Genomic DNA, 15,523 nt, shown 5'->3' on the forward strand with positions numbered 1-15,523 from the left:
TCGGGGTCACCACTGTAAAAGTATAATAACTTTTCCCTCCACTTTATTCCTAACCAACGACGGAAAGGAGTGGGCATTTGAAACAGAAGCAGTGTTAACTTGACACAGGAAAGGCAAATGGCATGATACAGATGAGGAGATGCAAATGAATGAATGTTATATGACAATTTAATTATCAACTGCAAGGTAGGCTAACATTACATTTAACTCAAGGCTACTGTAGGTTACATAGGATACAGTGAAATCAAATACAGTTTACCTATGATAGATAGACAGAGAGAGAGAAAGAGAGAGGGAGAGAGGGAGAGAAAGACAGAGGTTGGAGCCCCTTTAGAGATGGAAAGAGACACCCAGAGGAATTTCTAAGGTGAGCTTATATACGGCAACCCCCCACCCAAAAAGTGTCCTTTGTCTTGCTAGGGCCAGTGGCACCACGGGGGATGCCACATCTTCAGTGGGGGGAGAGCTAGCACAAACAGGCCCAAACTCTCCTTGAGATAGCATCAACAGTGTAATTCAGGGGGGGGCAATTATTTTGACCCAAGGGCCGCATTGGGTTTAGAAAGTTGACCGAAGGGCCAGATGTCGTAAGCAACTTGCCCGTGACGATAATAAGAAATGCTGTACGCCAACATAATTACACCTCTGTCACTTATATCCTTCTTGCTAATTGTATCTAGATGTAAACTTAAGTAATCTTAGGTTTCCAAGACCCTTGTTTTAGGTAGCCAATTTAAGAATGAGTGACCATATGAATCTGCATTTTTTTCTCGGAAAGGCTCTGAGGGCCGCATGAAATGGCTGAGCGGGCCGCATGTGGCCCCCGGGCCTGAGTTTGCCCACGTCTGGTGTAATCTGAGTCATTCAATAATCTCCATATTTACAGTTTGGCTAATTTGGTTATAGGGTTGTGCATCTGTGTGAAAAAGCAGTCAAAGTTACAAAAATTGTGTATTAGCGAACAGAAGAAACTGATGGGCATGGGTTAGTTTACAGCTTTATTCTTTCTTTCTTTCTTTCTTTCTTTCTTTCTTTCTTTCTTTCTTTCCTTCTTTCTTTCTTTCTTTCTTTCTTTTTCTTTTCTATTCTTTAACCCTCCCCCCCCCATCTTATCCTAATAGTTATTGCTGTGTTGTAAGGTGTCTGTTGTAGGACGGAAGGAAAAAATGCAGGGTTGTCGAGTACTTAGAGGCCTAGGTCAAGCTTAGCGTGAGCAATGCAAGTGCTTTCTATCTTTTGAAGTGCCCAGAAAATCAGACAGAACACATCAGTAAATCAATGGTCTAAATCAGGGATTCTTAACCATAGGGCCGCCGCGATCACAACCTCAGCCGCAGTCAACTTTCAGTTTCGCACCATTGGGCCGCTTGGGCCGTGGGACCGCTAATCAAATAGACTACTAGTGTGCGTATTTTCCCTCAAACGCAACTCTGTCATAACGCAATGACCACACGCATTTTTGTTGTTGGGGGAAGATTCATGAAGAACAAGGTAACACCCTTTGCAGTGGTCTATTTGCAAAAAGAGAAATTACCAACCGGTTATGGTTCCCAGCTGATTTGGCGACGTCTTCTGTGTCCTAATATCCTCATGTTTTAGTAGTTAGAAATAATGTGTTCGGTTAGGCTACTCAAAATAATTCTATTTACTGAATTGTCCAAGTGTCCCCAACATGATAGTCTTTTCACGAATTTTGTGTGACATTGGAAAGTTTTCCGTCCGAATTTCTGTTGTTCCCCCGCTGCATTTCCACTTGTATAGAAAAGCGTCTTGATTTTAGGATCAGAAGATTCATTACAAAGCGCTAGTCAAGAGCTGTCACGCAAACTTTGAGCTGTCAGAGAGGCATTCAAATGTGTGAATGACTCTGATGTGCTATATTGTGAGTGGATTTGCTGAGTGATATTAAATGAGATTATTGGCCTTAATTAATATAGGGCTATTCCTTGTGTAAAAAATAATTCAGTAATAGTCTAACCTATTATATATTAGCCTATATTATCATAATATAATATAATATAATATAATATAATATAATATAATATAATATAATATGATATAATATAATATAATATAATGCAAAGTAATGTAATGTAGCCTAATATAATGTAAAATAAAAATATATACATGGGTAACATGGGCCCTGGGACACTGTGCACTAGAAAAAATGGGCCTCGATGTCAAAAAGGTTAAGAATCCCTGGTCTGAATGAAGTCAGTTTGTAACTCTGTGTCTATAATGGTGTTACAATACATTTCAAAATAATACCACTTGAAGGAATTGCTTGAAGAAGGTCATAGACCGAAACGTCGCAAGTAAAAAATCTGCAAATGTGAACAGGTGCAGCGGGAGCTTTTTTGTCTCAATGTTGGTGACCCAGTGGTTCCACTCCTATGCACCTGGCAAAAGGAGGTGTGCAAGAATTCTAAAAAATGCCACTGTCATTTATTAAAAATAAAAATAAAAAACGTGCAGAATTTCCAGTGACTCATCATCTTTATTATGATAACATGTAATGCATCCTAATGTAACAAAACAGCAGCAACAAGTCAACAAAATAAATGGAGGCTGTGAGGTTGCCACTAAATATTTAAGACAGGTTGATAGGTGCTTCGTTCTTTTCCTTCTTCTTCATTAGTGTTTCACCAGGGCAGGGGTTGTCCTTTGTAGTCCAGGAGGGCTCCGTTGTGCTTCTCTGTCAGCTTCTCAATGACACCCAGCATGCCACTCACACTCTCAGGAGCATCTATCTCCCCCTTGTGAACAATAAAGGAAACACAGTCAGAGCCTTGCATGCTATTACAGGTGTATTTTATACTAGGCTATCTCACACCCAACTATTTTAGCCAGTCACAGACTTAAAATGTAAAAGTTCAATGTAAAGCAAGGTTGTAGTACGCCGATGACCTCCCTTTTAATCCTTTTTCATTTCAAGACATTTCGGGCCAACACGGCCCCTTCTCAGACACTCTTTACAGGATCTTAACTTGAGGTGTACTCACTTTTGTTAGATGTTGTAAAACATTAATGGCTGTATTTTTGTTTTTTTGTGAGTGAACAACAAAGTTAAGTGGCTATATGTTGTTAACAGGTCTCTAATCATTGTGTCGAAGTGAATTTTCTTTAATGTTGTCCTATGAAAAGATAGATACATCTGCAGAAATGTCAGGGGTGTACTCACTTCTGTGGCACACTGTATCATATAGTATCATATAGTGTAGGCCTACAGTCCATGCTGTTACCGTTACAGTATGTAGTCTATGCAATCAGAACCTTGTGTGCCACTAAATTATTAAACAGTAGCCTACAACAAATAGCCTATGATATTAGGCTACTGCCACACTCTGTCAATGGCAGGCACTTACATACATACTGTAGAAGTAATATACAAAATAAAAATAAAGTCAGTACTTCTCTTTTTCATTAATTGCTTTATTATATACACTGTGTTCTTATTGTAACTAAGTGTATGGTTTAGTGCTGTTGTCTTCCTCATTTGCTTCTAAATGTTCTTTCTGATCCTTCAACGCAGTCTCACCCCAAGTAGTCAATTTCTGACTACCTTGGACCAGACTGCAATTTTTGACGTCTTGGGTATTCCTTCCACGTCACATTTTGACTATGTGGCCTAACCCTAAACCTATTCCTAAACCTAACCTCAATGACGTTATGCTGCCACAAGGGGGCGCCTTTGAGGACATAGTCAAAATGTGACGTGGAAGGAATACCCAAGACGTCAAAAATTGCAGTCTGGTCAAAGGTACTCAGATATTGACTACTTGGGGTGAGACTGTGTAAGATCCTTTGCCAGAATTCTGTACCTACAGCACTTTGGTTAGTGTTGGTTATCCAAGTGTGCCACAGACATGACCTGATTTGACACAGTATCACTCCGGGTATTGGAGAGGGCCGAATGTGAGTGACTCACGTCAGCCTCCCATATCATTGCCCTGTGGTTGTTAGTCCCGTCAGCACCCCCCATGCCTGTGCATACCCCTCCCCATGTTCGTGCCCTGGTGTTAGAGAGATCTCGATAGTTTTCGATAACTCCCATCAGTCACCCCACACCCATCCCCTTTCAGCCCCACGCCCTCCTATGGCAGTCTCCTGGCAGAGCCGGTTTACCAATAGGCTGACTAGGCAATTGACCAGGGCCCATCCAACAGTCAGCCCCACCATGGTTAATATACCAGCATGAACATTTCAAGCGGCCTCATGTCAGTAGTTTGCCTAGGGCCCCCAAATGGTCAGAACTGCAGCTGGTCCTGGAGAGGGACCAGTTTGGGAGGGAGAGGGACCAGTTTGGGAGGGAGAGGGACCAGTTTGGGAGAGGGAGTTTGCAGCGGGACTTACGTCAGCTCCACCCAAGTCTGTGCGCACCCATCCGGGGTGCAGGAGAGTGAAAAGGATCCCGTCCCCCTTGAATTCCTCCGCGTTACACACTGTCATCATGTTCAGAGCTGCCTGAGAGGAGAGACGAGAGAGAGAGAGAGAATGTGCGAGTGAGTGTGAGAGATAAATGTTTCATTTTGAAGGAGGTTGACGAGGGCCAGTGTGTTGAAATTATTTGCAGTGAGCGCATGCAGCTTCAGCTGAGTCAAGCAGGCACCATGGAAGAAGTTAAGAGTAGCCTAATCATTCATTTGAATCCCCCCTAAATGCCCTTAGATTAAAAAGCAAATGAAATTTTATCTCAAGTGGGAACCATAATTAGGGTTGTTTGGGTCTAGGTTTGAAGGAAACTATTTTTGAACAGTCATTGCCAGTCGGGCTATGCAAGTGGCCTATCAAAGTGAAATTCAATATCAAAGTGATATTGTCAATATTACGGCTGACTCACGTCTGACTCGATCCAACCACTTCCTTACAGTGAGAGTGTGAATATAGTATATCTGGGGCCAAGTGGTGAGGCAACATAGGCGATAACAATAGCTTGTGACCTTGCCGTGGCTCAAACAGTATGCACTGCACTGCTACACCGGTGACCCGGGTTCGACTCTGACCTGGCTCCTTACCCAGTCTTTCCCTGTCACTCTATCCCCACTCACTTCCTGTATTTTCAACTGTCCCATCAAAAAAAGCTCAAACAAGCCATCTTTAAAAACAATGGCTTGTTTGACTTCCCCTCTACTCTCCTCCACAGTCCTTGTGGGGAGGGCATTCTGGCACATCAGAAGGCTCTTTTCCACTGCTCGTTTTCTACCCAGTACAGCTCGACACAGCAAGACTCGGACGCCAATTGTTGCGTTTCGATTGAGCACGACACAGCTTGACTCAGCTCGAAAATCAGCCAGCTGGCAGAAATGAGCTGAGTCTGTCTTTCACTGCCTACTACCTAGAATTTGAGACAGCTCGTCCACACCGGTGAATCCAAAAATAATCATGGCGGCCACCAGATCAACTCTCTTGGAATGCTCTCAAGTTTGACATGGTATTATTTTGATATGAAAATCCAAGGCAGGAGTCAATATTGTAGTATCCCAGTGTGATGTTGTTGAAACGATGTACACTATAGCCTATTTCAATAGGTGAGATATCTGTCAGCTTCACGTTAAGTCAACTGGCCTACGTAAAGTAATGCTATGCTAATTGACAACGGCAACTCCAGCCATACACCGGGTAACACGGATTGTAATGGAAACACAAATCGGTCTGGTTTAACAGCACCACTCAGCCTCACCACTCACCACACAGCATGGCGGCTGGTAGTCTGTCAAACAGGGGAGGCTGATCAATTACAATATGTCCAGAACGCAAAAAAAAAGGGGGGGGGGGGTGTTAACCAGTTGATCAGACACACCACGAAAGCTCAAAAGAAACGGTTGTTCTTCCCTGTCTTTTTCACCAAGTCAATATTAGGCAGTGCTCTGCTCTGCTCCTTGATGTTCATTTTCTCCTCATAAGGACTAATGAAATTCACCAGAATTTAATCCACAATGCTTGCCATTTTGCATAGCTCTCTAACTTTCTTGCAAGCTAGCCCCCTCGAAAAGTAGGCAACCTCATATTTTGGAATTGGGAGATTAAAAAGGATAAGGAGGACGTGCTACTATTAAGACTTTATTCGCAACACTAGATTTACAAGAATATGTACACAAAACTGGAATGTACCGCAATGAATAGCTTCCTCACTGGTTACCACGATGAGACTTCTCTGTCAAATTAATAACATATCCGCATGTCAAGTACTGACACGAATTTCTTTTTCATGGTTCTCCCAATCACAAGTCGGAGCTCCAGTCTCCTGTCCCGATCACGCCCATCTCCCTTCACTCCCACTGAGGCTCAGTCCTCCAAATCAAAAAAATATCTGGGCAATAACCAATGAGTGTTTAGCATTTTGCCATTGACTAAGCACATAATCACACATGCCATTGAAGTCCAGTGAGACTCCACTCACTAATGTTGTCATGAGGGGGGAAAAACTTCAAGCAGAGGTTAGATGAACCACAGAATCTTATTACTGCCTGATTTTATCATGTTGAGCATTAGTATGCATCTATGGAGCTGGATATGAAAAAGCAATGTTATAAAGTTGGATAACGCATTAATCTACTGTAACAGATTTGTATGAGACAGAATAAGAGAGTGAATGTATTTTGTCCCCTCGGGGCTTTCCGTAGGTCTGTGTACATCAACTCTCGTGCCCATTTGTCTCTCTCTGACTTCCGGATGAAGTAAAGCAGATCTGAAGTTTCTCCCTCTGAATCCAGTGTCCAGTTATTAAATATATTATTATGACAAAGTGCCAACGCTCGGTTACACTATTAAAAAATAACACTGTTCACCGTGATTTCGCACAGGAGGCTCCGCCGCTCCGCCTCCCTTGTACTCCTAAAGGAATCGCCTCACCACACAGCATGGCACAGCCGGGATGTATGTGGAAAAACGCCTAAAGCTGCAATCTCGGCCAGATGGGCGCTAGTGCTAGACAGTGAACTCCAAATCATCTCACATCACGTTGAGGGTCTCTTAAAGGAGCACCATGTAAAATTGTTGACAGAGTACTGTAGGTATTGCAACTATGCTCCTCATTGAAATTGTGCCAGCTTAATGACAAATTTGGATATTTACATGAATATTAATAAATAATAAACTAATATTTTCTAGTATGACCAAAGGACGGTGAGCTTTGCCGCTAAAAATGCCCATTTCTGGAAATTCAAAATGGCGGACCATGGAGAAGATCCCCCTTTTTATGTATGAAAAATGCAATTTTCCCATGATGAATACTCAATATTTGTGAATGGACTTTGTGAATTCTGGACATGACCTACTAAAATATTACACAGTGCACCTTTAAACAAGGACAGATTACTACACAGGTCTACAGGTCCCGGTCCGTGTATTTTTTCGTTCATTCATTATTATATGTCGCACGAAAAATGAAAAAGGACTCATTTGTGATGTTTTACGCTTGAAAATCACATGTGAAATGAAATCCAGCGCCATGTTTTGATATATGTTACGTATTGAAAATGAAACACTGAAGTGTAGAAAAAAGAAAAAAGTATTGAATAAAAATGCCCTTCAAGTTGCGTCTTTCGTTGATGTAGGACCACGAATTTGGGTGACCTGGAAGGGATCCTGGAAGTATAGCCTACTGTAGGCTGTCCAACTTTGCCAGCATTGTGGCTACACTATTCCGAAACGTTGCTGCACTGCAAGGACGTGTCTGCTCTATGATGTATGTGCGAAGAATATTTTGTGATGCTGAGTCACTACCTCGTGAGATGATTTCGTATACATAATATCCCAAGCGCAAGGGCGCATGCATGCGCCACCACCATATTGAGTAGGGCACCCTTTGTGTGGAGTAGAAGATAGATTTACTGTTTCTATGCTGCAATTTAGTTGGGAGTCCATGTGATTATTTATGCCTATCCTTCTCACTTGATTGTGTTTGCATAGCGCCCTAATAACAGACGTGTGTATTTGTGGTTCATTCATGAGCATCACGTACAAACATAACATTTTCCCCTTTGCTCAATCAAGGTTTGCAAATTATGTTATTTGACATCTTTTCACATTTTATGAAAATACACGCAAGCAGTGAAGGACAGAAGCGCAACGGGAAATTTGACGTTGAGGATTAATATAACTGTCATTGATTCAGAGAGGTTTTTGACACTTCTGATGATCAGCAACCTTCATTTTCTCAGATCATCTCTGGGCTGTAGATGCAGTCTGGAAGCATCCTACCACTAATGCCCTAAATACACGTCTACATAAACAGTGGTAGTTTTTTTTTGAGTGCTCGAAAAATCGTGCGCACCAGCTCTCCAAACTCGCAACTCGCGCGTCAGTGCTTCAAACTCGTGAGCAAAAGAATTGGCCCCCCACTCAATTTTGTTGCTTTGATGTAGGCTATTATTCAGGTCCGTTCACACGTAGCCTACATATTTCACCTGCTAGATAGCTAATAAGCAAATGGTGGCAAAATAAGAGAATAAGAATCAAAGCATCATTCAGTAATTATATGGCAGTCACATTAAGCCTACCACTGCTTTGGACTAATTGTTTTCTATGGTAGCCTACTGTATATCCTCGGTGTGGAAATGTTCAGTGAGCTATGAAGGCTATCGATTTAACCAAGGAGCCTTACTGATATAATTATGTCCATAAATGGAATGTTGCTCATTCAACAACGTTCTGCAAGCTCCAAGAGGCTGGCCATATCACTTGCGCCACGCATACATGCTAGGCCTGCACATGCGAAGGTTGTGTTTTTTTTATTCTTCTACTTTACCTTTATATCCCTGGCTGGATTTCTGGAGCGTCTTTTCTATGCTCCATGGTTGCTATAGGCCGGTACCTTCGCTGGTGCGAGTCAGACGGCAAATATCCTTCCGGGTAAACTATGGCGTCAGTCAAATGAATTTCAATAAATGATTAAACAAATATTACTAATTGAAAATCGATCAAAAATTTTGCCAATTTACCAAATACTATTTTCATATGAGGCAACACATGCTGAAAACCAAAAACAGCCGTTTCTGTTTTCATTGCTTTGAACAAAACAAGAAGTTTCACCCTTTTTTCAATTTCATTTTTCATTCCAAAATACAATAATGAATGAACGAAAAACTACACGGACCCAGTGCCAGGCCTAGGGGTCCAAAGGCCAAGGGGGCCCTGAAGACCAAGTCTCCGCACTACAGAAAAACACACAATTATAGGTCTATGTTTGTGTTTAAATTGCATTTTAAACTGTATTTTCAGATTTTTAGGGGAGAAACTCACCCACAAACAACAAAGCCTCCCTAACACCATTGTTATACTATATGCAGAGTTAATTTTTTTAAAATGTGTTAAAGACATAGTAATAATAGTAGGGCTTACTTGGAAAAGAGGCAATTGCCTCAATGTGACTACTCTAGTAAAATAGAGGACAAATAAAATAAAAATAGAAAATAGTAATATTAATCCCCATTACCACCACCACCACCACAGTCACCATCATCATCATCATCATCATCATCATCATCATCATCATAAAACACAGCATGGAAACCTCAGTACCTTGTTAATGTAATGATAATAATAACCGTCATCAATGTAATTATTCAAAGATAGAACAGCACGTGAGTACCTTGCTGACGCGATAAGGGAGAGCGAGGACAGGGAAGAAGCTGTATGTGGCAGAAACTTGCGCGATGCAGGCCAGCAGTGTGGAAATGTTGATAACCGCAGCTTTTCCACAGGACATGCCAGACTCATTAGTCTTTTTGGCAGCCTTCTGAAGCAATGGCAGGAACTCCTGATAGCAGAAAGGAGAGAGGGAGAGAGAGAGAGAGAGAGAGAGATTTCAATTCCATCTTCTTAGCATGTGAAAAAGAGGACGCCAGACACATGCACTTTAGGTTATTATGACACTAATGTCAAACAGCATCAAGAACTGTCACAATCTTTAGTGTATATATGCATGGGCATGGCCGTAGCCACATATGAGGTAAGGGAGGTCCGGACCTCCCTTATTTTTAGAGAAAATAATATTTTTCATACATGAAAAAGGGGATCTTCTCCATTGTCCGCCATTTTGAATTTCCATAAATCTTTTCAGCTGCAAAACATACTGTAAACTGTGGTCATACCAGTAAATATTACTTCATTATTTAGCAAATATTCATGAAAAGACCAAAATTGGCAAAAGATAGCATAGTTTCAATGAGCAACATAGTTACAATTGATACTCCGGGCAACATCCTACACAGTGCACCTTTAAAAAAAAATCTGTGGACCTCCCTTATTTCAAATTCCTGGCTACGGCCATGCCTATATGCTATGTACAGTAGGCCTACCACTGCTAGCACCTTTATAGCAACATGTGCCACGAGCCATGGCATCTATACCTCAATGGTTAGGTAGTGTACCTGGGGATCATACAAGCAAGAATGTATGAAATGCCCTTGACCAGGCCCGTCGACAGGGGGACTAAGGGGTATGTTGTCCCGGGCCAAGGGAGATAGCGGGCCCAGAATTGGATCCCCATTACATTGTATGTATTGGGTAGGGGGGCCCTTTCAGGTGACTTTGTCCTGGGCCCAGCGAAAGCCATCAGTGGCCCTGCCCTTGACTGAGGCACCTCAATTCTACATCCTCAGATTATAACCTACACCTTGTACCTATTACTGTACTTTAAGCAGTGATGGGCAAAACAAATTAATTAGTTACCGTACACTCTATTGCCATATATTTATAATGACTTGGCTTTACCAGTCCACTGCAGCCAGGCTGGTTGAAGGCCCATTGGTTAATCACCTGGTTTAATTGGACAGGTAAAACAAGATCATTTGGAATATTACATGAGGATTGTAACTAACAAATCCAAATTGCCTATCAGTGACTTGAAATGGCTTTAGATAAAAGTGTCAGCCAAGTGTAGTGTAGTGTAGTGTAGTGTAGTGTAGTATAGTGTAGTATAGTGTAGTGAAGTGTAGTGTAGTGTGTAGTGTAGTGTAGTGTAATATCATGTAGTGTAGTGTAGTGTAGTGTAGTGTAGTGTAGTGTAGTGTAGTGTAGTGTAGTGTAGTGTAGTGTAGTGTAATGCCACCTTTGTCATCCTCATGGGTCCCATAACGTTTATGTTGAAGTTGTTCTCCATCTCTGAGGGAACGCTTTTCTTCATGTTGTTGTAGGACATAATGGCTGCGTTGTTGATCAGCAGGTTCAGTCCATCGCCCCCCACGATGGAGCCCACCTGCTTGGCCGCCTCCAGCACGCTGGCACTGTCCTCAACATCTGTAAGCCACAAGTCACTTGCTTTTCTCTTCCTTGTAGAACATATCCATTTGTCCCAGCTCACTATTGCAGTTCTTTTTTGTTTTGGATTCACTGTTTTTATTATTTATAAACAAGATCCCAAGACGGGAACAGTAGCATTACAAAGTCAGTCGCCAACGCTCCCACCCACCCCTTGTTGCATTTGTACTGCAGTTTTTCTGCAAGCCCTTCAGTATGGAAAAACTGCAGCACAACACTGCATGCCATAATACAGCAATAGTATTGCAGCATTTCTTTTTTTGTGTAAAAAAAAACAACGCATTCACTGCACTAATAATGCAATAAAACGTACATTTTTCCCCACAAGCGATGGTTTACATGTACAACACTTTGTGTGAAAGCACCTCCAAATGCTCAGAGGAATGTAGGCCCCGGTTACTTATGTACTCATGTAATGTAATATTTTTTCATTTATATACTTATTTACCAAGGCGAATGGTGTGGATGACTCCTGGGTGCTTCTTTGACAGATTCTTCAAACCCTGCAGACACATGAAGGAAAAAATGTAAACTGTCACATACTGTAGTGTAGAGGTTGACATATTTCCCTTCAAGAAAGAAAGAAAGAAAGAAAGAAAAGAATACAATAGAAAACGAAAACACCTGACTTAATATCAACTTAGTTGCAGTTTTGTGTGCGGCTCGCCTTTCAAGAAAGAAATAACGAAAGAACGAAAGACCGAAAGTTAGAAACGATTCATTTAGGCCCCTACTTTCTTTCGGTAACACTTTATTTTAATGATTCACTATTACAGTGGATCTACCACATTCGGTACAGTGTAATAACCAGTGTAACAATATTTAATACAATGTATTACCAGTGTAACACAAATACATGATGTATAAAATTGGTACATGGCGTTACACTGGTACTACATTGTATTAAATATTGTTACCCTGGTTATTACACTGTACCTAATGTGGTAGATCCCCTGTAATAGTGAACCAAAGTGTTACCGAAAGAAAGTAGGGGCCTAACTGAATGAGCTGAATTCTCACCTCTGCCTTACTGGGGTCCCGACAGCCGGCGAAGATCCTGCGTCCAGGACATGGCTTCTCGGCCAGCTGTTTAATAATCTCCAGCCCCAGGCCACGGTTGGCCCCAGTGACCAGGATGTTGCAAGTCTTTCCTGCCATGTCGTGGTCGTTCACTATTAGGATGATCAGCAGTGTAGTGCAGTGTGGAGAAGAGAGTGTGAGTGCCTGTTGATATAGTCCTGGACCACTCCTTCTAAAAGCATGCTCCCACACATGCACTGATAAACTGAGGTCACCCGTTGATGTAGTGGGGTGGAGTTTTGTTGTGTGCAGTGTTCACATGTGTAATGTGGAGTACTGTGTCACAATGAGTTTACCAGTTGGGTTATCACTTTTCACTTTCAACATGAAGTTGTACTCACACCCTTGACACACAACCCTCGACTACCATTGACGATGACACTGCATTTTTTTTGTTCAGCCTTTTCTGAGATCCTGGCCATTTAGATGTGTCCTAGCATCTCCATAGGAGGGTATGTCCATCCATCCGCCTGAAACTCGTTCTTAAATTTTAATTCCCTCCTGTGTCTACAAGGCGGCAGAGTATCTGCATAGACCAGGAGTGGGGAACCTATGTCTCCAGCGCCATTTGCGGCCCTTGAGGCCGTTTTATCCGGCCCTCTATGTAATTTTAATGTTATGCAGCTTCACGTGAAATATGACACATTTTGCAATGGAATCTTAGAAAATACGTTTGCAGTACAATTAAGTTATGTTCAGGGGACCCAGAGAAGCTGGGGTCTGTTCTAAAGGTGGCTGTCATCAATACAGTAGGCCTAAAGTGCAGGGGGAAATCCTGGCTTGTATTCATAGTACGGCCCTTGGAGGACTTTTACGGCCCTCGGATGAATTTGAAGTGGCCCTCGAATGAAGGTTCCCCAACCCTGGCATAGACGGATGCATCTTTGTCCGCCTGTCGAACTTGTTTCTAAAACTGCTAAAACACCTTTTTTTTTTGCAGAACTCTTCAAACGAACAGAACTTCACACCTGTTTTTGTCCCAAATGCTAAACACACACATTACATTACTAACACACATTGCAGCAACTAGAGGTAGAAATTGAAAACTCACTTTGCCTCTTGGTTTCTCTCTTCAAAAAGCACATCATTACGAGGAAATGATAGAAGTCCAGGAGTGTATTGATCATTTGAAATTGTGTATGATGCAGTGAGTTATATTCACAATTACACAAAAAATGAGTCTTGTGTGTGATGGACTGTTTTTGTCACAGTGTGTGTTTTATCAACTGCAAACTGCTATTGGTCTGGCTAATTTAGTTATAGGATTGTGCATCTGTATGAACAGTTCCGCAAAAGCAGTCAAAGTTCCAAAAATTGTGTGTTAGCGAAGAGGAAAAAACTGTAAATGGGGGCATGGGTTAGTTTTTAAAAAGGATCTTCATCCTAAAAGTTACTTCTGTGTTGTAAGGTGTAATGCTGTATAGCTGTAACGCTTGGGATGGTATTTGGAGTATGTTAAGATGTTTTTGGAAGAAAAAAAGGACTAAACCATTAGAATGATCAGGATCACCTGAAAGGGCAAAATGAAAAAAGCAGGGTTGTCGGGTAATGGTAGGTCAAGCTTAGCGTGAGCAATGCAACTGCATATTGAAAGGAATTCCAAGTTTCTTTGAAGTGCTCAGAAAATCAGACAGAACGCAGCAGTAATTCATGAGATGGGACCAATCANCAAAAACTCTCAAGACAAACACTTGAAAACTTGTTATATCATTTTTTTTAAGGAACATCAAACCTGTCAAGGGACAAAGGATGGAAATTAGCCTCATGGCTATAATCTTGTGTATTTAGCATTTTTTGTTTAAATGCTGGTAATATATGCTGTCCCTTTTTTAAATAAATAAACTTGTAAACTTGTAAACTTGCAATTGGCAAATTGGTTGCCTAAAACTAGACCGTACTTGAAATGATTGAAACATAAAGTTATTTTCATTAAGTTTTATGCAACACTAAGTGGTCAACCTAAATAAAACTGAGTTCAACAGCATTCCCTTATCTTTGCAAAGTAATAAATTACATCTGAATAGCTACAAAGTGCTTTGGATCAGGGAGCCCGGCGGGGTGGACAAAAGGGGTAAACGCCGGCATCATATTCATGACCCAGGCCAAGGAAAAGAGGGTGCACACAGCCCAGATTTGGGCCCTCATTAAATTTAGGCTATGCATTGGGTGGGGGGCCCTTTCAGATGACTTTGTCCTGGGCCCAGCCAAAGCTGTGGACGGCCCTGCTTCCGATGATAGATATTAAGTCAACTTTTTTTGAGGAGAAAGCAAACACACACCAGAAGTTTCTTTTTATTGCAACTTAAATTTTTATTGAAAGAATTTTCTTATCATTCACAAAAGTGCTCCTGAAGATCTTTAAACATACAAAAAATGCCACATGCCCACATTGTGAAATTCCCATATGGAAAATGACAGCCACAACACACAAACTAACAACAAAAACACAATAATAATAATAATAATAATAATAATAATAATAATAATAAAGGAAACAAAACTACAGAGCAAAAAAAAACAAAAAACATAAAAGGTCTCGTCCAACCAATACATCATCTTGCTGTAAACACTGTATGTGTCATGAGCCATCTGTGAAGCTCACTGAATGAGCTTCACTCTCGTTTTCTGTCTCTCTCCCTGGTACTCTCTTTCTTTCTTGCCCTCTCTGCCTTGTCGCTCTCTCTGCCTTGTCATTCTCTCTCTCTCTCTCTCTCTCTCTCTCTCTTGCTCTCTCTCTCTCTCTCTTGCTCTCTCTGCCTTCTCTTGCTCTCTCTGCCTGCTCTCTCTGCCTGCTCCTCTCTCTCTTGCTCTCTCTCTCTCTTGCTCTCCTTCTCTCTCTCTTGCTCTCTCTGCCTTGCTCTCTCTCTCTCTCTATCTTGCTCTCTCTTTCACTCTCTCTCTGCCCGTCTGCCTTGCTCTCTCTGTCTGCCTGCCTTGTTCTCGTTCTCGTTTTGTCTGTCTGTCTGTCTGTCTGTCTGTCCTGTCTGTCTGTCGTTATGTGTGTCTGTCTATCTGGTTATCTCTGTCTATCTGATTCTCTCTACCTGTTAACTACCTTAATTACTTTCTATCATCTGCCACTCTACTCTCTGTTCTGTCTTTGCTCTGTCTGATCGTCTCCACCTGTCTCGACTCATTGTCTCTCGTTAACCTCCCAGCTGTATCCCATCTCCCTCTTGAT

At 41.7% G+C, this 15,523-nt stretch overlaps 1 protein-coding gene across 1 annotated transcript in view; it reads right to left on the minus strand.

Annotated features, from left to right (window-relative positions):
- Positions 1 to 2,477: 2,477 nt before the first annotated feature.
- LOC134466117 (C-signal-like) overlaps positions 2,478 to 15,523 on the minus strand; it is a 36,626-nt gene continuing 23,580 nt past the window's right edge. The window contains exon 6 of the mRNA XM_063220016.1: positions 2,478 to 2,756. Within this exon, the coding sequence (XP_063076086.1) occupies positions 2,643 to 2,756 (114 nt within the window). The 3' untranslated portion in view covers positions 2,478 to 2,642. The remainder of the gene's footprint in view (positions 2,757 to 15,523) is intronic.

The sequence above is a fragment of the Engraulis encrasicolus genome, chromosome 2 (genome assembly GCF_034702125.1).
Source record: "Engraulis encrasicolus isolate BLACKSEA-1 chromosome 2, IST_EnEncr_1.0, whole genome shotgun sequence".
NCBI classification, from domain to species: Eukaryota; Metazoa; Chordata; class Actinopteri; order Clupeiformes; family Engraulidae; genus Engraulis; species Engraulis encrasicolus.